The following is a 27,415-nucleotide window of genomic DNA, read 5'->3' as shown; positions in this document are numbered from 1 at the left end:
TCCCTCTCTCGTCAGGTAAACTTAATTTAAAATAGTGTTAGAGTTGTGGGTTTTCTTCTCCGAAGTTTTCCCCTCTTAGTCTCACCGTGATCCGGCCGGCCGGCAGCCTCGTGCCTTGCCGCGTCGGTCCGATGAGCTTCCCCTCTTCACAAGGATGCCCTCGATGGTTTCCTTCAACGCCCTCGTGACCGGAGCCGCCAAGCGGCCCCTCGCCTTGGCTAGTGGTCGAGGCGAGCTGGATTCTCGTTGTTGGCCGCCTCTAGTAGCTAGGCTTTCCATCGATTGGCTTTTGCTTGCTGATGGGAGCGTGTCGATGAGTTTGGCTGGGATTGTCGGCTGTTGAGTTCGCTGGTAGCCCTTCCCCCTTCCCACCGATTGGGTTCTTGCCCATCGGTGGGTGATCCCCATCTTCCCAACCGGTCGAGTAGGCACCGTGGGTGCCTTCCTCCGCCTGCGAGGTCAGCTGGTCCGTTGGTCCCGGCTGCTAGCAGTAGTTGCCACTAGTAGCCACCCTTTCTTCCTTCCTCTGTTCGGTAGAGGTGAGGAAGGAACGAGTGTCTTGGACTTGGGTTGGGTGCAGCCAGCCCGAGTGTCGAGTTGAGCTGGGTGTAGCTAGCCCGATTGCCTGGTTGGGCTAGGTTGGGTGCAGCCTGGCCCATGAGCCGGGCTAGGCTAGGTGCAGCCCAACCCGAGTTTGGAGTGTGGTTGGGCTGGTTTGTGTTGGGTTTGGGCCACTTGGCCCCAGTCCAAGCTGTGTTCGGTTTGGGTTGCAAGCAACCCAACCCATGGGTTTGGCTACAACCTAGTTCATGAGGTCTTTAGGCCTAGTTCCCGGGGCTTTGGGCCCCATTTTTGTGGGTTTGTGCTTGACCTTGAGCTGGCTAAGTCAATTAGTTCCATCATAATCTTTTTAATTTATGCTAGTCATCTTATTATTTTATTTTTGTCAACTTGAGCCTTAATATTATTTATCGATAAAGAGTGGTTTGGTTAAATTTAATAATTGCTCTTAATAGGGATTTAGATCTAGGTAGCGTTTAGCATGGTTAATTTTAACTTTCGTTAAATTAATTTTAGCGTGATCTAGTTGTATCTGTATTAATTACTTCTGCTAGAGAATTAATATAGATTACTGAAAGGAAATTAGTTTAAGTGATTTATCTAAATGATAATAATTAGTGAAACAAAAATTCGAGGTAAATTATTTTGAATTACTTTTAATAATGCGTTAGGCGCTATTACAATTATGCTAGCTCAACCTAACTAATAAATATGAGAATCTATAGATGGACCTGCCTAAGCCTATAGTGAATGCTAGTAAGAGTTATTTAATTAATTAGTTGGAGGTATTTGTGTGCTTAAACTTTTTATTACTTTCCTTATTGAGGTGGACTCCATACCATATGAGGATGATCCCATGGTGTAGTAGCAGCTAGTATCAGAAAAGCAGTTCAAGCAAGTAAACTTCTATAATCTAATAGTAGTATAGAGAATAAAATAACTTACATTATGTGATATGATTCAGACTTCATCGGGGACGTCTTGAGCATGGATACACTTTAGCGGTGTCTTTAGTGGTGTCTTTTGTATGTCACGTTCGAACACGGGTGGAGTGTGTTCGAATGCAGTTATGAACGTAGTTGTGAACGCCTGCATCACGTCCAGAGAGTGAATTGTGCGTTCGAACGCCGCATTCGAATCCGCTGTGAACGCCTGCATCGCGTTCGCAAATCCAGAGATGTGCGAAACAGGTGCGTTCGGTCGCGCGTTTGAACATCTGCATCGCATTCGCAAATCCAGTGAAAAGCGAACTAGGTGCGTTCGAACGCAATCGGGTATGTTCGAACGTGGTCGGTGAAAATGTATTGTTTAGGGTTAATTTTGAATTATTTGGTTAGCCTCTAAAAGATGTGGATGGCAACCATAGAGTCATTATTGATAAATTGAGTTTTTGCCTTGCCTCATTCGTCTTCTTCGTTCCCGTTCTCTCGATCCGCAGCGAGGCTACCTCTAACCTCCCTCGACCGGCCAATCACCCTAGTCCCTTAGGGGTGACCCTCTCCTCCCCCTTCTTCCAATCTACCTAACACTTGCCCTAACCCTTCTATTAACCATAACCCTTCCACCACCACTTTTCACTGGTGCCACCCCATTAACGGCGGTCCACCTCCAACCACTATCATCCTAGGATCTCGTGCCTCCATCCATGGATCCTGATCAAACCCTCTGATGCTCGTCCACTAATCGAACGATATCTTGAGATCCCCACATCTGATCCATCTAAAATTTGATTTGTTAGAAAGCTCTTTTCCGGGGCTATGACATATCCGAATTTCACGTAGATTTGACGGCAGTATCTTTTGGGATCTATTTACAAAGCTCTGTGCCAGAATCAGTTCAGATCTGAGAATTGGAAGAGATCGAACCTTAGCCAAAAGGGGAGATCGTATCAAGCTAGTATCAAAGCCACTGTTCCTCGGACACGCCTTCCTATGATGACAACCAGAGCCATGGCTGCACAGCGAGATGAGGAAGAAGAGATTTCCCCATTTTTGGAGGGGGAAACGGCTATGGGAACTTCCACCCGTAGAACCGCCCAACCAAATCTTAATATGGAAAAGCCTAGCGTTCAAGCCATGATTGGATCTCTTTCCGAACAAATGGTCATCAATAACTAGATAACGATGGAGATGATACAGGGAATATGGGCGACAAGAGAAGCCATGGCAATCGGGAATGCATCAATGTCAAGGACGTCAGCTTATCCAAAAGGCCCGAGATATGCGCCAATCAATCCGGATTTGCTGAAGCCTTGGAAGGCCTTGATCGACGATGAGACAGGATATCTCTTCTTTTGGAACACAAAGACTCAGAATATACAATGGGAGGAGCCCAAAATCTCTATGCGAATGTCATGGTGGTCTCCCTGGACACAGGTGCCTTACAGCAAGGCCACCACCGCGTACGCGTATACCGACAAGGAGGGACGGGTTGTGTTCAATCCCCGGAACACCATCTAGAAGGAGGCATTGCGGCGACGGACACTGGCATACGAATATGACCCTTCACCATATAGACAGACGCTAACGTCAAACAAGGTCACAAGTTATGACTTTAGCCGGAGATCGACCAATGCTATAGTGGCGTGGCCGAAACATTCTTCAACAAGCATGGCAATCGCAAGGCAGCATGGGGAGCCCTCCACAACATACTCAACATCCTCCATGACCTCCTCGTTCCCCACAAAAATAGGGGAGAGTTCGGCTATCCAACAAGATCGAGCTTCTACACCTCGACCCATGGTCAGCCGCAACAAATCGCCACCGGCTAGAATGGGATCCTCGACCATCGTAGTAGCCCTCAAAACCTCCACATCTTTCCATGCACCGGAGACCTAGCCGACAAATCGCGAAAGGTTGGCCGCACCCCTTCCGATTCCTGCAGAAACGGTCCAGCTTCAATGCAGTAGTTTCCTCCGGTGAGCTCGACGGTTGGAAAGGTTCTTTTGATGTCGGAACGGAGTTCTTCGACGAGTCGACAACCGTGCGAACCACTATTGAATAGAGGAAGACCACACATGGTCACTAGATATCCCTCTGTTAGGTTTTAATTGTTGACAATTGTGTACAAAATATTCTAAGTGTATTTTTACATGTATATGAGTTTTACACAAGTCTAGAAAATATCTGGTTTGAAGAATTGCAAAATTATTGGAGCAAAGTTGATGAGATCAAGTCATGCTGAACGCACCCGGGCCGCGTTCGAATGCACCAACGAAGTTTGAAAATCTTGAACTTTCGTGAATACAGATAAGATTTGGATTTGGCTCTATCTTGTACTTTCGTGAGTACGGATAAGACTTGGATTTGGCTCTATCTTGGAGATCATATATAAGGATTGTAAAACCCTATCTCTAGGGTGGTTGAAGAAGCATTATTGAAGGAGACTTCTTGAGGCTACATTGGTTCTTCAACTATCAAGGTTCCACTCATCTACAAAACGTAATCTTTCGTCTTAAGGGTTATCTAGATGAAAGATCAATCTCGAGGGTCACTGAGGTTGGACTTCAATCACGAGAAACAGTGAATCGTGGGTTCTAGCGAGCAAGACTGAGAACAACAATGTCGTTTGGATCGACGGGTTGTTTTGTGAGTCAATCTTGTAACTGCTACTATTCTAGTGATTGGTTTTGATCTGAGTTCGGATCCGTGGTTTTTTCCCGTTTGAGTTTTTCCACGTTAAAATTTTGGCGTTCATCTCTGCTTTCGTTCTTAATATTTCTACGGACTTTTACTTAAGCGAACGAGTGATATCATTGCCTAGTATTTAGATACATACTTGTGTGTAGGGATTTTTTTGAATTGGTATCAGAGCAGGTTCTCTCACTCTTTGAGAGAGATCAGATAGGCATGGATTTTCATAGAGATGGACCATCATCTATTAGACCTCATATTCTAGATGGATCAAATTATGAATATTGAAAAGCTAGGATGAGAGCTTATTTGAAATCTATAGATGAGCGAGTATGGATGGCCATTGTAAACGGTTGGAGTCCACCAATGTACATGGTGAATGATAAGTTTATTGAGAAACCGATTGAGTCATGGGATAAGACAGATTATGAAAAAGTTGGCTAGAATAGCAAAGCAATAAATGTAATTTTTAGTTGTGTTTCTTCGAAAGAATTTAGAAGAATTTCTACTTGTGAGATAGCAAAAGAAGCCTGGACGATCTTAGAAACAACTCATGAAGGAACTATGGCTGTAAAACTTTCGAAACTTCAAAGGTTGACTACTAGTTTTGAAACTCTACGTATAGAGGAGAATGAGATATTTGATGAGTTCTATGCAAAGTTGAGTGATATAGTCAACTCCAGTTTCAACCTAGGAGAAAAAATTTCTAAAAATAGAATTGTCCGTAAGATCCTTAGGTCTCTTCTAAAAAGGTTTTAGGTAAAAGTTACAGCTATTGAGAAAAGTAAGGATATCGATTCTATGAAAGTTGAACAATTGGTAGGAAATCTACAAACATTTGAGTCTAGTCTTTCAAAACCAAAGAAATCCAAAGGAATGGCCCTATCCACAGTTGAACAAAATTTAGAGGAGTCTGATGATGAAGGTGATTTAGATGTTGAGATGTTGACTATGCTTGTCAAAAAGTTTAATAAATTCTTTCGGAAGCCAAACAAGTTGAATGCTGAAAAACTTGAGAAAAGCAAAGCCTTTGTGAAAAAGAAGAATACTCTGAGTTCAAATACAAGTGGTACCAACAACAATATCAAATAGAAAAATAAGAGTTCTGAGAATAAAGTTCAATGTTTTGAATGTTCTGGTTTTGGACACATCGCACAAGAATGTCCTAATCGTTTTAAGAGGAAGGGCAAAGCTATGAAAGTTACTTGGGATGACTTAGATGAATTTAATGTTGATTCTGAAAAAGACGAAGAAAACTTTGTAGCTTTTACCTCTTCTCTACTTAATACTGACTCTGTTGTTGATACTGATAGTACAGATGATTTTGATATGTTACCAGCTGAGTAAGATGACTTTGAAATTCAAAAGGCATATAATGACTTGTACCTAGAGTCGTTTAAACTCAAGAAAAACAATCTTAGACTACTTCAACGACTCAAGGTAATCGAACTTGAAAGAATTCAATTTGAGGAGAAGTACAAATTGGAACTTGAACGTGTCAAAGACTTTTCTGAACAGCTTGACAATGCAAAAATTAAAATGAAGGCTGATGAAATTGAACTAGAGCGACTGAATAAGGAAGTGACATTTCTAAAAGAGAAGAACAAACTTGACGGGATCCTAAAGTCTCAGATATCTGGAAAAGACAAGTATGGTGTTGGTACACTAGTAATCCAAATAATAATAAAACTATCTTCGTTTCTGCAGGTATACAAAAGGAAGAATATCTGAAGTCATCAACCGCATTTACAAAGCAATCCTGGATGAATGTTTCTAAACTGAAAGTGAATCTACAAACTGGTGAATCGTCAACGGCACCAAAGGTAAACTTTAGTCACTCCTCGAAAAAAGGTGAGTAGAAAATGGTTAGTTCCGACATGCTATCATTGCGGCATTCTAGGGCATATTCGACCTCATTGCAAATTTTTGCAAAAACCTAGAACTGCTTTTATTTATGGGATAAAAACAAAGGTCATATGGGTCAAGAAAAGTGATTTGAAATGTTATGTTGTTCATACAGTTTTGAAAGCTTTAAATTCTGATTTGTGGTATTTAGATAGTGGCTATTCAAGACATATGTCGGGTGACAAGTCGTTATTTTCTAACCTTGAAAATCATGAAGGGGGAGTTGTGACATTCGGAGATGGTAATTCATCCAAGGTAATAGGTAAAGGAAAGGTAAGTACTCCAGGGATTCCTAGTCTCAAAAATGTTCTTTATGTTAATGGCTTGAAAGCAAATTTATTAAGCATCATTCAATTTTGTGATGAAGGTTATGAGGTAAAATTCTTCAAAAATGATTGTACTATTCTAGATCATGGTGGTAATGTTATATGTTATGGATCTAGAACATCTGATAATTGCTATGTTGTTAGAACTTCACATAATCTGAAATGTAACAAAACAAAACAATAGCACTAGAACATGTTGAGACGGAGAAATAGTTGGGTGATTTGTTTACAAAATCTTTAGATTTACAGAGATGTCAGTATCTTCGTACTTCTTTAGGGATTTGTGCTTTGGATTGATTTGTGTTTTAGTTTGCGAGTTTCTTATTATTTCATTTCATTTTTTTAGGTTTTATTTTACTCTGAAATTTTCTTTGGTTTTAGTTTCAGATTTATTGAGAGTTTTTGTCATAAAAAAAAATAAAAAAAATAATAATTGATGCACTCTTGGATTCAATAATATACTCTTGACATAAAAATATGATTTTTCTCTTGATTATGAGTTATTATAGTCAATTTTGTCATCTTGTAGTATATTGTATAAATTTTGATTTTGTCACTCCCTCGACTTCTATAATAATAAAAATTTTAATGCACTCATAACGTATGTGTATTCTTGTGTGAGCATGATATCATGAATATTTTTTTAAATAGCTCACTATTAACTTTGATTTGCACAGTTTGACCTCATGCTTAGTCATAAAAAATATGTTCATAAAAGATCAATGAAAAGGGCTACAATGAGTTAGTGTGAAAGCCGTCTTGTTTCGAGTCCAATTTGACTCAGTACATTATATGCAAATTCGAAAAAAATATATGTGAATTTCTTCTTGCACTTTGTTTGATTTGTATTACAAGAAAAGGGCTACCTACTCATGTGTGAAAGCCATCATTGCACCTAATTTTTTTAAAAAAAATATAGGAAAAATTCCTGTTATGTTATGGAGAATAAGTCGAAAAGTGCAAAATTTTAATACTAAGTCGGTTTGACTACTGTGTTGCATCATTGTTTATATAGGAAAGTTTGTTTAAGAAGATTAGTTCATGTTATCTTTGCTCATCTTGCATATGCGTATCGTTATGATCAATCAAGATTAATTTAATTTTGAGTGATGCATTAGAATTGATTATAATATGCTTTTGATGATTTGATTGATCTGTGTATGACTTATTTCATTTGATTGTCATATTCTATGTCTTGAATATATTTTGAATTTCTAGAAGTGCATCTCCAAAGTCTATTGATCTTGATTGATTTCGTGTGGTTTCAAGTTTTGATCACGTTAAAGTTAATATCTTGATGTTTTTTGTGCGATTGAACGTGATAATTAGCATTTTTAAGTGAAAGGTGGATTTCACTTAGGGTCTTCATGGTTTCTAGAATTTTTGGATTTTTTGTTATTTTTTTTTGTATGCTTTGGGCATATGTTGAATCTTGCGATTTTTTTCCTTCTCTAGAATGCCTAAAAAAAAAGCTACAGTTACTAAGAAACCAAGGCCGCCTTCGTCACCTACCTCGACTCCGTGTTGACGATTCTTCATCGTCAGTTCCCTCTGAGTTCCTAGTCTTTGGCATTTGTGTCAAAAAAGGGGAGAGTGTGTAGTGTGTGGTGTGTGGTGAGTTTAGACGCAAGTTTAAAATTTAGGAGTTTACTTGGTGTAGGGGAGTGTTGGCATAGGGAGAGTTTATTAGAGTTTACTGGTTTATGTTTACTACATAATAACTTTGCTTAAGTACTTTTGAACTTATGCTTGCTTGATAACTTGTGTTTGGATTGTTATTCATTTCAAGTTATTTTCACTTGATCTTAGATTGGTATATTTTTATTATTTGCAGGGATTGAAGTGCGAAATTTTCTAGACTTGTTGAATGCTCATTTTGAATTCTTTGTAATATCTAATCTAGTTGTTTTGTCACAAATTGCCAAAGGGGGAGATTGTTAGGTTTTAATTCTTGGCAATTGTGTACAAAATATTCTAAGTGTATTTTTTACATGTATATGAGTTTTACACAAGTCTAGAAAATATTTAGTTTGAAGAATTGCAAAATTATTGGAGCAAAGTTGATGAGATCAAGTCATGCCGAACGCACCTGGGCCGCGTTCGAATGCACCAACGAAGTTTGAAAATCGTGGACTTTCGTGAGTACAGATAAGATTTGGATTTGGCTCTATCTTGTACTTTCGTAAGTACGGATAAGATTAGGATTTGACTCTATCTTGTACTTTCGTGAGTACGGATAAGATTTGGATTTGACTCTATCTTGTACTTTCGTGAGTACGGATAAGATTTGGATTTGGCTCTATCTTGGAGATCATATATAAGGATTGTGAAACCCTATCTCTAGGGTGGTTGAAGAAGCATTATTGAAGGAGACTTCTTGAGGCTACATCGGATCTTCAACTATCAAGGTTCCACTCATCTACAAAACTTAATCTTTCGTCTTAAGGGTTATCTAGACGAAAGATCAATCTCGAGGGTCACTGAGGTTGGACTTCAATCACGAGAAGCAGTGAATCGTGGGTTCTAGCGAGCAAGACTGAGAAGAACAATGTCGTTTGGATCGACGGGTTGTTTTGTGAGTCAATCTTGTAACTGCTACTATTCTAGTGATTGGTTTTGATCCGAGTTTGGATCCGTGGTTTTTTCCCGTTTGAGTTTTTCCACGTTAAAATCTTGGCATTCATCTTTGCTTTCGTTCTTAATATTTCTACGAACTTTTACTTAAGCAAACGAGTGATATCATTGCCTAGTATTTAGATACATACTTGTGTCTAGGGATTTTTTCACCCTCATCAGGAATCCTCATCAGTGGTGAGGGAGATGATCCAGAACCGCGAGTTCTAGCACTTGGGCCACCTTACACCACCTCCCTTTGCAACCATTCTCCTCGATCAATCGACAATCGACCGCGACAGCGTCATCACCGACGATGACGTCGCAGCTTCCCGCTGAGCTACAACTCGAAGGAGAAGGCCGCAATCTTTCACCCACGGCGGCACTAGCCGCTGACAACCCTATAAAGACCTCGTGGGCTGCTACTTTTTTCACCAAGAAGGAGATGAAGATTTTGTTTTTGTTAACCTCAGCCTTCCACAGCAGTCAACCGCCGCCACCCCAAGAGGGACCTTACCACAACTATTTTAGTATTCCAGATGGCCAAAGGCTCCTTGCCGTCGCTACAACGGGACAGAGAAGAAGGACCTCAAGATTTCATTATTTGGGCCAACTTCAGCCTTCCATCGCCGTCGACCGCCACCACACCGTCGGGAACCCTGCCAGAGCAATTGTCGGAGGTGATCACTACTCAACCATGGCTGCCATGTGATAAGGCAACTCCTATGGCAACGGTTGATGGAGATGGAATTATGGGAGAAATATTAGGGATTTCAAATTTTTTTGAAGACCCTAAGTGGTTAGAATTTCAAGAAGGCTACATGGTTGGGCTTGACCAGGTTGAGTTGCTAGACATGAGCTGGGTTGGACCTAAGAGCCAAAGGGGTCAAGTCAAGTGTGAGTCATCTCTGGACTTGGGGACTTAGTTAAGTCAAATTTGGGACATGATCGAAAACCCTCTACTTGACTTAAGTCAATCATCCTAATCCATGGAGTGGACAGAATGATTGAGCACAACCAACAGTCAGTTCGGCTTGTTGAACTTAACTCGAGTCACTAGGAGGAACTAATCTAGATCCACCAACTACATCTAACTCGACCTCCCGAGCTCAATCGGATGCACCAAATTTCTATTACTGAAGTGACATTGAGTCAATTGGTTTGACCACCCAAGACCAAGTGGACTCAATGTAAACGGACCTGAATCCTCTCTTGGAATAGTAGGAGTACAAGTATCCAAGCTCGACTGAGGATGACCCACTGAACACAGCAAGTTTGACTCGAGTCACCTTGAGGACAAGGTGTATGGATGCGTGGTGGATTGATACGATTCAAACTTCACCGAGAACATCTCGAGCATTGATACACTTTAGGGGTGTCTTAAGAAAAAGTTTTCTATATATCGTGTTCGAACGCGGGTGGAGTGCATTCGAATGCGGTTGTGAACGCTTGCATCACGTCTAGAGAGTGTGAATTATGCGTTCGACCGTCACGTTCGAACGCGCTATGAACGCCTGCATCGCATTCGCAAATCTAGAGAAGTGGGAAATAGGTGCGTTCAGTCGCGTGTTCGAACGCTTGCATCGCGTTCGCAAATCTAGAGAAGAGCGAACTAAGTGTGTTCGAACGCGAGCGGGCACGTTCGAACGCGGTCGGTGAAAATGTACTATTTAGGGTTAATTTTGAATTGTTTGGTTAGCCTCTAAAGGATGTGGATGGCAACCATTGAGTCATTATTGATGAATTGAGTTTTTGCCTTGCCTCTTTCGTCTTCTTCGTTCCCGTTCTCTTAATCCCCGGCGACGCTGCCTCTAACCTCCCTCGACCAACCAATCACCCTAGTCCCTTAGGGGTGGCCCTCTCCTCCTCCTTCTTCCAATCTACCCAACACTTGTCCTAACCCTTCCACCACCACTTTTCATCGGTTCCACCCCATTAACGGCGGTCCACCTCCAACCGCCATCATACTAGGATCTCGTGCCTCCATCCACAGATCCTGATCAAACCCCCTAATGTTCGTCCACTAATCGAATGCTATCTCGAGATCCCCACATCCGATCTACCTGAAAATTGATTTTCTGAAAAGCTCTTTTAAAGGGCTACAACATATTCAAATTTCATGTAGATCTAACGATGGTATCTTTCGTGAGCTATTTATAAAGTTTTGTGCTAGAATTAGTCCAGATCTAAGAATTGGAAGAGATCGAACATTAGTCAAAAGGAGAGATCTTATCATTATGACATCATCACATTCATAGCATGCATGTGTATACGTGTTCCTTACTGTTATTATTGCACATCATGCATGTTAATCTTATTTTGCTATTCAGCAAAATTTTGCATATCATGATTTCTGCGTCTCGGTAGTACCCGACACCTCCCTAGTTAGGGTTAGGGGTGAGAGAACTATTTACTTATATATATTATAGGGCCCACGCTTCAGGTCTTAGTCTGTTGATCACAGACAATTAGGTAGCCATTTCACCGGGCAATGAACGATTTATTATCGATCGAAGAGAGTCATACCTTTCAGGATATTTAAGATAGAGAGAGAGTAGGGTAGGATGAAGTAGACCTATCGATACCCATGACGTAGGGTGAGGGCGTCCGTGAGAGACAGCTCATGATTTCTGCACGGTGATACAATGATGTGGAGCTGAGTACTCAGATGATAGTATTGATATGCAATACTAACCTATGTGAGGGGCTTACGTTTGAGGTCCTTAGTTTGCGGTAGTGGACAATTGGTCATGCTATTCGCCGAGTGATTGAATAATGATTCTACCACTACGGTCAACCTGATACACCTAGTTAGAATCTTTTTTTATTGCATTAGTTATTTATTTTTATTAAAATAAATTATTTGTAGGTCGCGTTCGAACTTGGAAGGGGTCGCGTTCGAATGCCTTTGTGAATGCTTGCATCAAGTTCTCAAAAATAGAGAACACGAAATATGCATTCGAATGCCTGCATCAGGTTTACATTGATAGAGAACACCTTTTGTGTGTTCGAACACGGTTGGGCGCGTTTGAATGCGATCGGCGGGAGTCCAATAAAATTAGGGTTAATAATAATTATTTTGACTTGTTGGCTAGCCTCCATAAAGGTGTGGATGGCAGCCAAAATCATAATGCTTATGGAATATTGGTTTCTTGCCTCATTTATCTTCTCTCTAGATTTTCTACCCTAATCTCCCTCCTCTCTCTTCACTAACCAGCCACATCTACCGTTAGCAAGGTTTTATTTATCTTCTAATCTCCCTCTTCTATCGAGTCCTCCCCCTTCATTGGGATCTCAACCAGTTCTTCCCTTTCATTCTTATCCTTAAAACTACATCAACCATTAATACGATTCGGACTTCACCGATGTCATCTCGAGCATGGATACACTTTAGGGGTGTCTTTTATTTTTGTTTTAGTGTTTTATTTCAGAGAAAAATAAGTTTTATGTAGATCGCATTTGAACGCGAGTGGGTGCGTTCGAACGCGCTTGCGAACACCTGAATCAGGTTCGCAAAAACAAAGAACACGAAATATGCGTCTGAATGCGATCGGGCGTGTTCGAACACCTACATTAGGTTCGCATCGACAGAGAACGCTATTTGTGCATTCAAATGCGTTCAACCCCGTTTGAATATGGTCGGCAAAAATTTATTATTTCTAGGATTAATAATTGCCATTTTTGAATTGTTTGGTTAGCCTCTAAAGGTGTGGATGGCAACTAAGGAGTCATTATTGAATGAATTGAGTTTTGCCCTAATCTTCATCGTCTTCTTCTCTTTCGTTCTCTCATTCCCTAGCTAAGCCACTTATAGCCTCCCTCGACCGGCCACTCACCCTAGTCCCTTAGGGGCAGCCCACTCCTCCCCCTTCTTTAAATCTCTATTACCTTGCCCTAACCCTTTTCATCATCCATAATCCTTCCACCACCACTTACTCACTAGTGCCACACCATTACCGTCGGTCTACCACCATCCTTCATCACCTAGGATCTCATGCCTCCATCCACGGATCCATAGACAGACTCCTTGATATTCGTCTACTTCTCGGATGATATCTCGAGATCCTGCCATCCGATTTTCTTGAAACTAGATTTGTTTTCCAAGGCTACAACATATCTAAATTTCACATTGATCCAACAGCTATATCATCCTAAATCCTTTCCCAAAGTTCCATGCCCAATCCTATCTTAGATCTAAAAATGGGATAGATCTAACCTTATCCCAAGGGAGATTATATTAGCCATCCACCCTCATCTCCATTATCATCTATAACCCTAACATCCACTCCACCTATCACCACCACCTTCATCCCCACTATATCGTGTTTTCGTTCTAGTTGTAGTTCGAATCTACGAAGGGCGTAAATACAAAAAATATAGATCAGGAAGTTACGAATCGATCAAATTTAGTTTTGTAATTTTCTGACTATGGGAGAATGTTTGGTGAATATTTTTTCTTAGTTGCACGGACTGCTTTCTATAATAAATCCAGATACTAAAAGGATCATTCCGTAACCTATCATGACCCTTCCCTTGGGGGTATGTGTATGGCCAGGTGTGAGTATTTGATATCATCTACGGGCATAGCTATGCTTGACACTAAGTTACAGATTTGAAAATCATAGATGATGCATATTATGTGATGTAGTATTAACATGGCCTATGGGCGGAGCTTAGTGGGAGCTTGAGATTGAGGACATATTAGTCCGAATTAGTGCATGGCATGTTACTGTTTGCTAATGCATGTGCACATTGGATGAGTATGATGAGTATGTGGTACTAATGTATTCTATTTGATCAGGATGCGCATATTCATATTTACGTATTATTGTATCCTTGCTTACACTACTTGTAGACTATAGAAGTAAATATTTACTAGGCTTTATGCTCACCACTATATGGTGAAATCATTTTCAAATTAGTAGATGAACCCAAGCCTGTGAAGGATCTAGCGAAGATCGGCTTTTAGTCTTCTAATTTTTATTTTTATTCTATTTATATAAATTAAGCTAGATGGCTTGTAGCTCCTACGTGAGCTTTGACTTATATTTTATGGATATGTATTTTGGGCTTATTGTGGCCTTGGTGTTATGGGCTTCTTTGTCTGTTTTATTTGTGGAAATATGAGTTTTTTGTTTGTATATTGTGTTGAAACATTGACTAGCAGGTCATGTGGTAATCATATGGATTCTACCCATATAGGGGTCACGTGTTTGGTGGCGGGTGTTATACGAACAATTATACTATTGATTGATGTTGATCAAACCATTTCGAATATTTAAGTGGGAGGATTGAGTGTATGCTATGATAGATCTAACAATATCCAATGACATAAGGCTGGGGCTCCTTGAGTGGTGGCTCATGATTTCCACTAAAAGGATGATCCTATGGTAGCAACGATGACAGGTGATGAGGATATGACCCTACGATTGAGATACTTAGTCTATGATGATGGACAATCAATCAGCTTTTTATTAGGTGAAAGGCAAATAATTTTATTGCTAACTAGCGTTTAATCTTCCTCTTGTAGCATTTATTTGAGTGTAGTACAAGAGTTGGCTGGTGGACCTAGTATCGAGTGAGACAAATAGACTTGTGAATATAATGAAATTAGCATGCATGAGAGTCAAACTGTGCTAATTAATACAACTTGATGCTTGCCTTGTGTCATACCTAGAGATTATTAAAGATGAGTACATTGTTCGTATGTTATTTTTGGTTGATCTTTAGCATGATATGCAAATAATATAGAGATAGGTCTGAGATTGTTTGCTATTATATTTTCTTGATAATTTATATGCCTATTATGTTGGGTGTAAATGCATAAATTTTGTCATGTTATGTAATTCATTTTCACATTATTATGTTAGAGATAGAGTTATTTGTTGAACATTAGACTCATTTATATTTAATATATGATATAGATTGACTATAATTGCGGTAGGAGCTTCTATAGTAGTTCATTTAATGGGAGCATTCGGCCTCTCTCATTACTTATTTTGTAGTAGAGGAGAATATTTTTCTCTTATTGTAGCTTATTTTCAAGGTGTGCACTTATATTCGAAGACTTCACCTAGTTTTGTATTATTCATTCACTTATTATGTCCTATGGACTTTACTACTATTTTTATTATTTTAGTCTTATCTTGTGACGATATGTGTGTTGCTAGCTCTTCCAACCTACTCATGAGTCTCACGTGAAGGCAACTTTATATGAAGGGTATGTGGCAAGAGCTTTTGTAGCAGTTCACTTAATCGGGGCATTAGGTCTCTTTTATTATCTATTTATAGTAGTCAAGAGGATCGACATGTTAGTGTATTGGTTTGACCACTTGCCTAGCTACTTGTATAATCAACCTTTAAATTCCTAGAAAAATTTTATTTTACACAATTTGTTTGTTTATTACTGTTTACAGTGTAAAGGAGTATGTTTTCCCTAATTGTAGCTTATTTTTAGCTTGTATTATTGTATTCAGGGATTCCACTTGCTTTTGTAGTATTTATGGGCTTGGTTATGGTCTATAGGCTTTACTATTTCACTATCTTGATTTTATTTGGTGACGATATGTATGCTCCTAGCTTTTCCACTCTACACATGAGTCTCATGTGAGGACAATCTCATGTGAAATGCATGTAACGGGTTTGTGAGGTTTCAATTTTTCTCACAGAGTATATTTTTTATCATGTGAGGAGAGTCATTTACATATGTCTAAGTGCTAGTCTATAACAGAAGTTGATAATGGAGCACCAAATAAGTTTAATCAAGTTATCTATAATAACACCTACCACCGCAACAATATAAGAATTGAGAGTTGATTTGTAGCTCAAGTATTTATGCAAATTTAACATACGTGGAAAATCACGTACCTCTTCTACGAGGTAAAACCAAAAACTATAGGTTTGGCAATTATAAGAACACTTATAAATTAATTGTTGTTACTTATGATCATCACGATAGTGTTTTGCGTGACTCCTCCTCAATACATCGTCTTTTGTGCTTGCTTCCCAATCTTGTTGACCCTTAAGGTTGTACCTCAACCTCGACCCTTGAAGCAATCTCTAATATCTTATTCGATCTTGGACTAAATAAGCATGAGACGAATTCAATGTCTTTAAGCTTCTAGCATCTCCAAGAGCACCTCTATCCTCTCTCAAGTGTAACTCAATGTAACCTCTAGAGGTGTTACTCACTTTTCAAGTTGCCCCTCTTATATATCCCAGAAAGATAGCATCTAGAAAAACTTAATTTGGTCCAATAAGAGCAGACTTAATATCATTCAAATGGGTTGAGGAGGTTTCGACTTTATCACATTTCAAACCTCATTCGAACTGGTACCCGATATTTGAAGTTTTCAAACTGCTGTTTGAATGTCTTTCCACATTGCATACAATGATCTTTTTGGAAAAAAACTTGTTAGATAATCTTTCCCACATTGGATAGCTACTTGTTTTTTATCGATATGTTTCTTCAAGCATGCGTATCACGTTCAAACAAACAGCCTTCTGAAAAATCGTATAAAAATCAAACTTTAGGGAAAGAATCCATTCTCAACTCAACTTGATTGAGACTTGTGTGGTCGGATCGTATTTTTGAAAAGTCTATCCAATTCTCTACAACTTTATATCTAATGAGAATCTTCAAATTTGACCTCTAGTATGGTTAAATATGATTAAAAATAATAATTATATTTTAGTCAAAACCATATGAGAATTAAATGCTTAAATTAAAAAAATATGGAGACTTTGTGAAATTGAGCCAAACCACAAGGAGTTAAAGTGCAATTAACCCTTATTCATAATCATCTCTCAAATTTTCTTTAGTCTCATGCATGAGATCATCTGTGCTAATTGGATAAAATCTTTTATGAAATGAAGCAATTTTTACATTAGTCAACTTACATGAGATCATCTCTCCCGATGACTTGCTTATTATTCTAAAAGCTTATATTGATTCTTGTATAGCTCTTATAGATATTTTCAACACTTATGAGAAAATTACTAACTTGCGCATCAATTCTAAGTCTGAGATGTTTCTCCCTTCTAATTTGCCTAGTAGTAGACTTGTTAGAGAGCTTAAATTTGTTTTAAAACTAAATGAGGGTAGTTTTTCCTTCAAGTATCTGACAGCCAAAATCTCTCCTAGATGCCTCCTCATTTGTGATCATGAGGACCTTCTTGCTCGCATTGACTAACATCTTGCAAGTTAGAAGCATACATCTCTCACCCAAGAGAGTCATCTAATATTTATAAATTCTGTCCTTAATGCTATTCTTGTGCACCTGTTGTTGTCCACCTTTAGCTGTAGTGGACAAAATTTCTAAATTAGCATACATGTTTTTTAGGCCCTAGTCAAAGCCACTGTGGCCTACACCTCCTTGTCTGTGACAAAAAAACTTGGTCCAAAGTGGTAGGTGGGTTGGCATGACAATTAGGGATTTACAGGCTTGTAGGCTAACCCTTGTGGCTAAGAATGTGCTTACGGTGCTCAACCAGGAGGATGGGGCTTGGACTCAACTGGTCCAAACCAAGTACAAGCCCCCGGTAGCCCAACTGCACTTACAATGTGGCCTACAGTTGCCGCTGTAGTTCTTGAGCACGCTCATGAGGGTTTGTAAAAATCATCCAAATAGGAACTCCATTTTGTTTCTTGTTGATCTATGGATCTCCTCCTTGTGCCCCTCTCGGTGTAGCTCACTTATTTGAACATGAACCTAGTTGACAGGGTCTATAATGCTTCTAATCTTATTTTACACCACACTTAGAGGGAGGACATTCTCTATATTCTCTTTGGCCTTTGTCTTACCGAAAAGGTCTACGAAATTATTCTCCCCCTGAGGGGTGGCTATGACTCTTGGCTTTGTAGGTCTCGTGCTCAAGGTGAGTTGGAAAGGATAGAAGATTATTTGGGACATCGATGTCTTTATTAAGATAAAAATCTTCCTCCTGAAACTAAACTAGAAAAAAAATGGGGGTTTAAATGTGGGTGTTGTTCTTATTTTACCCGAGGGATTCAAATTAGGCCCCCCTGATCGTATTTCTCCTAAGTTGAAAGAAAAGATAGGAAATGTATCTTTTTAGGGTTATCATCCTAATTAAAAAATATTATTATGATAGGTCATGTAAAGTGAATATGTTGCTCGTGGAAACACTATAGAGTGTCTATCTGATCCAGCAAACGGAGGTGCTAGTGTTGTCCTAGACTATGGACTCCACGATAAAATAAGTATAAATTGGGCTTGCTTCTCAGCTTACTAGAATTTGGGGCTAAGTTGGCCAGAATGGTAATTGGCTCCTCGTGGGAGGAAAAAAATTTCCTCCCAAAATAGTTATTTTCTATTCTCTAGTTGTGGTTTCTTTATGGCATATGGCTATATTATAAAAATATGGCCTTCAACAACTCTCTTTAAACTGTCTCCTATACTTGTGAATGCATCGTTACACTCACATGAATATTATGAACATCTCTACTCAAAGCGAGCCCCTCTTCCAAATCTTGATCCGCTCATCCACTAGGAATCCTCTTCACTAGGGTTCTTGAAGCTCAATACTAATAATTCATTTTCGGATACCAGTGAGCAAGATGGGATGGACTTCATCTTGCATTCCCCATTTGTAGCCAATAGTCACTTTGGCCTCTTCCCTTTTACGTTTGTTGTAAAACTTTTATCCTTTGTGAAACACTCTTCTACATTCGAAATCGACATATCACAATCTTAGCCATCAAGATTGATGCTATACAAATCATCAACATAGTAAAAGGTTTGCACCATGCACAGAAACTTCCATATTTTATAATTATATTTTTTTATTTTTTATTTCTTTTTTGTCTTTTGTGTCTATCTCCTACTACATAGCCAATAGTCCTATCAATTGTCTTGCAAATATGGGCTGTAATATGAGTTATGGGTATACTTGAGAAGGGCCTTTTTTTGACCTACATATATGTTTTGTTGTCGCTGATATTAACGGCCTCTTTTTATATTTATTGCAGTTGTTACTCACAAATGTAACGGTGAGTTTAGTTACTCACAAATTAGATCATGAAAAATCCCTATATACTGAAGTTTAACTTACAACGGACCAAAATATATATATATATATATATATATATATATCAAGACGTAAGGTTTCAATAATAGAGAGCACCTATTCGCTAGCCACTCTACTAGTTGAAGATATATGCCAGAATTAGAACCCTAGGTCCATCCACGTCCCCAGCCTAAACTAAGCATCTTCCTGTCCAAATTCAGTTCAAGGAGATAAACAGAATTTGATAACATAATAAAAATATATCGTAAAGATATCAAGCATGATTTCAAAGAATACATGCAGTTGGAGCATTCAGAAATAGGGATTTGTGGCATCTGTATAATTCATTAACCACTGCAATTCTAAGGATTAGAAAACAACCTGTACAGAGGAGACTAGAAATTACAACATGATGTAATAACTTATAATGGAATTTGACAACAGGTTATACTAATCTACTTCCTCAATAACTTGTATCTTCTCAAGACTTGACAATGTCAACTGAAGCAGCAGCAGATTGTATCAATTTCTCGAAGTCAATTTCTGTTGATCGAAATTTGAAAGGATACCCACTTGGGATCCACGAATTTATGCACATTATAGCTTGCATGCTGCTGAAAGGCAAACAGTACTGCTGTTTATGCATTTTGTCACCTTTGCTCGTAAATAACTCATCAGGCTCAATTGAAGTCCCCTGAACAGCCAAATAATCACGAGCCATAAGAGAAAGCCGTGGATACCGTGTGGCATTCACTTTCCACCACTCTAAAACATCTGTAGCAATCGGTGCAGGAGGTTCTGATAGATATTGCGATAGCTCATCAGTAGTGGTGTTCATGCTCATGCGACGCCTTTTACGTGCAATCTCTTCAGCAAAAGAAACATCTGTATCTTCAGCGGTATCCTGAATACTAAAACCATTAGTCACTGATGAGAATTGGCCACTAGAGTAGTCCCTCAGAAAATGGCTCCTTGCTTCCTCTAAGTTCTTCTCAGAGTTAAGATTTTCAGGGATAAGCTCCTTCTTAATCCTTGGATCAAGAACTGCAGCCATAAATGTAAAAAGGTTGCTAACTTGAGTGCTAAAGCTCCTAGCCCTCTTGGCCATCTCCTCAGCTACATTCTTGAGCCATTCTTGGCGACAGCTCTCCCTGCAACCACTGATCAATTCAAAGACATGGTCCATGAAGAAGAGTACCAGACCGACTGTAGGTACTTTACAAGTGCATAAGTTTGTTGTCGTCTTATAGAATGGCTCCAAGTATGAATGCAGAATGTTGACCCCAGATTTCTCTGTGGCACTCAGTGTCAAGTTTCGACTACCAAAAGTTTCTTCTTGTTTCTTAATAGTGCTATCCATTGCATTGGGGGCCTGCCGGATGAAACTTAAACTGAGTAATCTATGATGAGATGAAGGATAAATGAAGGCATGCAATCAATTTATAATAATGATAAATAGTACCTTCCGAACAAGGTCAAGCATGGAATAATCACCATTCCAGCTTGCTGAAGCATCAATGGGAAATTTCCACTGACCTTCTTGATAAAGTGCAGCCATTTGCTTAAAATCATCAACAATCTCTGGACATGAATTCAGCTCGAGCACAAATTCTCGAATCTTCGACAATATTGGTTTTACAGTTAGAAGGCCATCTTCAATGATTAATTTTAGTGTGCGGCCAGCACAAGGAATATAGCAGAAAGGAATTTTACGAGCATCCAGCTCCTCTTTCAGTGCATGGCAGGCATGAATTGCCTGTTGACTGTTATTATTTGTGCAAGAGAGGACCTTAGAGTCAATATTGTATGTCAACAGAACCTTCATAAGGGCATGGAAAATCTCTGAACTGGTGCATGGATAAGGAATATGGCAAACATCAAGAAGAATTCTGTGCAAGGACCAGCTCTCATCTATCCAGTGGCATTTAACAGACATATAAAATACTTGCTCATAGGAAGTCCAAAAATCTAAAGTGATGGAAACCTTGGAATTCACATGTTCAAGTGATGCTCTTACATCCTCCCGCATACTTCTGAAAACTTCAAGGGTGACTGCTTGAACCTTCTCCTTTGACCAGACCATGACTGATGAATTGAGAAATTTAAATGAATAGGAGAGCATCTCATCTTCAAGAGCAGCAGGAGGAATGGAGGCACCGATCAGCCACTTAAGCAACAACCAATTCAGATGATCATGATCAATTGCAGGTTTAGATTGAACTTGAGATTTCTTGCTCGTCACAATAGCCTGTTGCATCTGTTCTCCAGTATCACTAAGGCGATCATAACCTGGATGACGGTGGCTAAGATGTCTCCCGAGATTCCCTTCACATAGCCAAATTATGACACCCATGAGAAAATATTCTGAAAATGATAATAGACTCCCTTCAAATATGATATGAGTGCATGCAAAGTCTCTTGTGTATTGGCTAATGATACTAATACCTCAAATAGAAGCAAATGGTGAGCCTTATGCTTAGCAGCTTTGGGTCACTTCTGCAAACAAAAGTGGGCATACAACTAGACGAGTATTTCAGGTTTTATACTGTCAATGGTCTACAGAAGTATAATTACTTCAAAATTTTAAGTGACTTCAGAAAATCCATTTTTTGAGAGATACTACAGAGCTCATCCGAACTTGACTAAAAATTGTTCATGTCAAGAAAGCTTAAGCATGCACAGCAAGATATGGGTATTTTTTTAATAGAGAAGAATTACAAAAAAAACATCAATACCAGTTGCAGTAGCTATAGAGTAACTTTGCTTGCAAAATTTGCATCTGCGACTCTTTCCATCTGGAGCTGTTTCGAAAAATTTGAGATAGAGCGAGGTCATCGACTTTTTCCTCTGCTTCAATGGCATGCCAGCATTTGCTTTCTCAGAAGGACCTGCAGATGATATAGGTTCTATGCTGGGTACAAAGGTCATATCCATTAAGGTTCTCTTTTCCATCTGTTATAAGCAATATACCTGTACAGACAGCTGTTTGAAGAAATGAACGAAATTTAACATTACCGATACATATGTTAAGATATTAGCAACACAAGTCATCTGAGAGCAGAAAACTTTCCAGATGTTGAGAAATAATCTTCTGTTAAGAATTCAAATGCAGTACTCGTTCAGATCATAGTAATGCTGATGGCTATGTCAGCTGCAAAGAAGTCAGATATGGCTCAGCAGCTTTTATTTTTGCCTATTGCCCTAGCAGAATAACCCTTCAATAGGAATTGTGTTTCTACCAATGCCCTGCAGGAATCTACAGAAACTCTCACTTTAGAAAACAGACTCAAAAAATCCAAATGCAAAAATTCAGTGGACTAGTTTTAGCTATACCAGATATAACAAACTCCTTACACCACTTAAACTATTTTAAAGAAAAGTAATTGAAATCAGAATGGCATAGTAATCCAATTTAAATTATTTACAATTAAAAGTTATTGCAAACTTGGAAAAAGACAATTACCAACAAACAGACAGAACAAATAATAAGTAGGAACTTCCTGAAATTCCCATGTAATGTACCCTCATCACTTGCAATCTTGGAGAACATTTTAATAATTACTAGTGACAACTGATGCAAAAAAATCAAGATAACATGAGTCCGTATAGCATCAAACTCTACAAATACAATAAATAATAGTAACAGTATTCATTAAGATAGACCAAATTCCAGCATTTAATCTTTAGCCAGCGGCATTTCCTATTGATCACTGGAATCAAGAATATTGCATTTTCATATTTTTCCATAAACCTCTATCCATTGTAATTTTGGTTAATTACGTTTACACTCCTTAAACTATACCCGATTTTCACGAGGACCTCATAAATTTTTTTAGGTTACAATCTCTCTTCTAAATTTTAAGACAAAATGAAACGGGTGACGGAAAACATCTAATGACAATTATACCCCTAATATGTAAACGAGCTCATTAATTTAGCCAGAAAAATAAAATAAAATTAATAAATCTGCCTTCAAGGTGGCGGTCGACTCCACCCTCGCCCCAGTAGAGCGACGAGGTGGACGACTCCGCCTTTGCCCTCACCATGTGTAGAAGATGAACACCCACACCCTCACTACACGTAGTCGTCGATGTTGCCAACGGTAAGACGGGGGAAAGGGAAGAAAGGGAAGGTGGGGATCAGCTTAGGGTCCTAGCCGACTAGTGCCAGGCTGTCGCAAGCCAGCGGCAGGGAGGCAATGTTGACGGCAACAATCTCGGCGATCTCGGCTTTCGGGGGAGAAGTCGGTGATGGTGAAGGAGAGGTTGGAACAAAGGTGATAGATAAGAAAATTTTAAATTATCTCTTTTTTCGTAATTTAATTAAATGGTCAAAATTAAGTTGTATTTAAATCTCCATTAATTTGATTGAAATGCACGAGGGCATCCAAGTCATTTCAGGGTTAATTATGTCTGATATGACTATCACGTAAGCTGACTTGCCCAATTTTTTCTCACAGTACACTAACGGAAGGGTGATATTGAAATTTCCTTAAAATTTAAGAGAGAACATTATAACTTAAAAAGTTTAGAGGGTTCTCGTGAAAACCAAGTATAGTTTAGGGGGTGTAGATATAATTAACCATTATAACTATCATAGCATTATAGGTATTTATCAATAAACTGTGAGAACAAACTTGCAACAAGAAGTTTGTCATCATAGAACAAGTTTCCCTAAAAGAATCCATCAGCCACATGTCTATGTCTACATGTATTAGGAAGAACCTGCACATAAGATGCATGTGAAATTATACTCTTACCTTACTGCATCTTACTTGCATAAAGGTAGACTTGTGGGTGTTATGAATCCAAATGTAACATGAAATGAAGAGTGGGAATCTAAGTTGCTTATACAAATAGAGGAGTTTTAGGAATGTGGTGGCTATCCTGAGCGAAGCATGTGATGAGAAAGGCATTATGAATTCTCTCACAGAACAGGTGTTCAAGCTTAACCGTTAATCTTTATGTAGTCTGGAATGAGAATAGGTGTATTTTTTGCAATTTTAATGGAAAGAACTGTATTAGTCTTCATCAGTTTTTGGAGGAAGAAAAAGAACTCAAAATTGGAGTATTTTCTTTTCAGTTTTGATGGATTTGGATGTATCCTGTTTGAAAATTTTAGTTTGTTTGTTTCTCTTGTGTTTGCTATGTTTCTAATGAAACAGTGTAGTATCTACCCTTCTTTTCAAAATAAACTGAAGAAAAAGGAAAAATCTATCATGATTCTGCATCAAAATCTCACAAGTGTACCCAGGAAACAGGAGGAAACCTGAAGGTGCAGTGACATGTATGAGGAACTGACTGTCCTAGATAATCTAAATGTCTATCTATTTCAACCCACATCACATATTCCATTAACATCCAATGCCCATAAAAAGATCTCTTTTAGCAACCATACAAGTCCAACTGAGAAAAAGAATCTCCATACTTATGTGGCTTAAAGGTGACCTTAAAGATGGCAATGTTTAACAAAATTTCTTCTGAAAAGGTGGCAAAAACTACAGAGTCCAATTGATCTAATAAAAGGGAACTTCTTTTCAGTTCTGACACCTGTTTAGTGTCTGGGCAGCATTATCAAAGTTTCAATGAACTCGGGTATATCATACCTTATCACCTTTCCACTATCATAGGCACCATAAAATTAGAAGAATTCTTTCTTATTTGGATTGCTCATCTCATACACACCAACAGTGAGAGTTCTTCAAGTTACTCATGCTCAAGGTTCGCATTAGTCGATAAAATTAAATGCATTGCTTATATTAGAAAAGCTGTGCTGTGAACTGGTAGATGGAAACAAAACAAATTCTGAAGTATGCAAGATGAACATATAAAGGTTCAGTACTGCTTTTCGGTTATCAATATTCCATGAGAGTGTGTTTGGAAACTACCAAAAAGAAAAATTCCAAGGTCATTTGTAGGTAAATGAAGCTGAGCTGGAGATAAGTGTTTAGCCTAGTTTTTCTTGCAAGGCACAATCAAAATAAGAGATTGAGATAGACTCAAGTAGTGAAAACACTATTTAAAAGGTTCATCTTGATTTTTGAATTTAATTATTCAGAGATGCAATAGTGGAGTTTTAGCGGTGAATCATGAGGCATGGACCAAATAATACCTTGGAGCCAACACTATGACCTTCTCACCATGAGACGACATTTGCCATCTTAAGGGAAGTTCAATGCCCATGATTTTGTTCCTATATGTTCTATTTTACTGTCAATCACATAGTTTCTTGCAACAATTTGTGAAGTAGATGTTAATTATCAACCATATTAGTTAATTGCTCACAACCAAAATTACAGATAACTGTCAATGGTAGGACTATTAGCACAACATGCTACAATTTCTACTCTTGATGTGATATATTGATTTATGCTAGCTAATTGTACATACTCAGATGTTAGACCATTATTTTTTTTCAAATTATAGGGCTGTCTTCAAGACATTTCAATTAGCAATAGTATTTCGATACAAGCAAAACATCATTGTCACAAATGACCCACAAAGTACCTACTAGTCCCATATATGCATCCTTATCTAGCTTCTCTACTATCAGAAAGAGATAGGTCCCATGCAATCAGAAAGAATACATTATACAACCATTCTAAACCAACTTTGAACTTCCACTCAGTTCCCAATTCAGACTAATGAACAGATTTTCTATCTCAAACGAAGAGAATTCTTCTTCAAACAATTTAATAATTTGCAAAATTACTGTTCAGCCCATACAAACTGCAATAACTAAACGCCAAAACCAATAGAAAGAAACAATTTTTCCATCGCAGTTCAATAAATCCACAGATTAAATCCTCAGATAAAGAAACCACAGATCGAATTCTCAGTTAAACAAATGGAATCGAAAAATAGGAAATATAAAAAGACTTTTTTTCTCCTTTTTATCTATTTTTACCTCAAGTGGCAGCCATAAGCGTACGGCTTCGAACTCGCCTCCCGGCCCGAGTGAGCCGATCTCCGGCGCGAGCTTAGGAGAACGGCACCGGCGCGGTGCGGATGGAGGAGAGGACGAATCGGCGAGGAAAACGATGTGAGCCGGATCGGTCAAGCCGATGCGAGCCGGATCGGAGCCGAGCGAGTGGCGGACGACGCCGGGAGACGGGAGAGGAGCCCTAGCTTCTTTTTGGTTCCTGTGCTCCATCGGACGGCTCGGCTTAAGAAGGAGTGTGAGTGAGTGCGTAGGGTCGACCCCTGGCTCGGCGCTGAGCCAGCCAGATTCGGATCTGAGTTCAATTATTAGCCCGATGTTTCCGAGATTGGGTTGGGTAATTGCAGACTTGAATCTTGCCCTATCCTATCCAACAGGAACCGGATCAAACTTTGAGAATTAATTAATTAAACCAAGCAAGAAGCTGATTTGAGCCGGATCTGCACGAGGGATAATTAATTAATTATCACTGTTTGAGTGGATAGCATGTAGAAAACCAAATATTATGTTTCTTCAGTATTTTAGCTATTTGAACCTACGAACATTTTTTAGTTCTATTATAAAATTAAGAGATATTTACATTTTGTACTCGTGAATTAATAGCTTCTTTTCACTTTCATTTTTCCTTTTTTTTCTCTCAGAAAATAACTATTGAAAATAGTTAAAATGGTCGGTCTTCTATTAGGATTCCATAGAAAAGCTGGCAGGCATGTTACGTGTCTAGATTTTTTTTTTGTATTGCGTGTTACGTGTCTAGTTATAATGATGTACTTGTTGTTTCAGAGGGATAGAAATATTTTGGACTTTAGTACTCATTCCTTCTTCCTCAATTTTTTTTTTTTAAAAGCATCCGACAAAGTATTTCATTAAATCTCAAAATGATACGGTCTCCCCTTAAAAAAGAGTTTATCCGACTTGCAACTAGTTCTCGATAAAATTTGCATAGAGTTTTTAAAATATTTTCTGATGGATTTGATGTGAAATTTTGATATGTTGTAGCATGTGAAAAATCTTTTTAATAAATCTAATTTCACTTGAATCGGATAGTAAGATCTAGAAATATCACTGCTATAGTGTATGAAGGTCGAAAGATATGAGAAATTGAGATCCGTGGGTAGAAGCATGGACTCCTAGGTGAAATATAATGGTAGTAAACTCGCAGTAAATGTGATGATAAGGAGAGTGGAAGAAAAGGGAGAAGAGGGCATCCCCTAAGAGTCTAGGGTGGTAGGCCGGTTGACGAGGTTAGAGGCGGCATAGTCGAGGAAGGAAGGAACAAGGAGAAAGAGAGGAGAATAATGGTGGATAAAACTCTATTTTATTCGATAATAACAATAAGGTTGTTTTCCACATATTTAGAGACTAACTTAACAAGCAAAACAAACCAGAAATAACCCTAGAAATAATGCA

General features: G+C 38.7%; 1 protein-coding gene across 1 annotated transcript; it reads right to left on the bottom strand.

Annotated features, from left to right (window-relative positions):
* Positions 1 to 19,306: 19,306 nt before the first annotated feature.
* On the bottom strand, positions 19,307 to 26,345 carry LOC140780619 (putative AC transposase). Its single transcript, XM_073126283.1, has 5 exons — positions 25,973 to 26,345; positions 22,138 to 22,322; positions 21,802 to 22,049; positions 20,529 to 21,391; positions 19,307 to 20,438 (listed from the first exon to the last, which is right to left on the bottom strand). The coding sequence occupies exons 3-5, from the start codon at positions 22,016 to 22,018 to the stop codon at positions 19,548 to 19,550; spliced, it is 1,971 nt and encodes a 656-aa protein (XP_072982384.1). The 5' UTR covers positions 22,019 to 22,049; positions 22,138 to 22,322; positions 25,973 to 26,345; the 3' UTR covers positions 19,307 to 19,547.
* Between the last annotated feature and the right edge of the window lie 1,070 nt (positions 26,346 to 27,415).

Source organism: Typha latifolia, chromosome 1 (assembly GCF_019914945.1).
Source record: "Typha latifolia isolate L0001 chromosome 1, TyphaL0001v2, whole genome shotgun sequence".
Taxonomy (NCBI): Eukaryota; Viridiplantae; Streptophyta; class Magnoliopsida; order Poales; family Typhaceae; genus Typha; species Typha latifolia.
The sequence above is the reverse complement of the archived record's forward strand: the minus strand, read 5'-3'. Positions and strand labels throughout refer to the sequence as shown.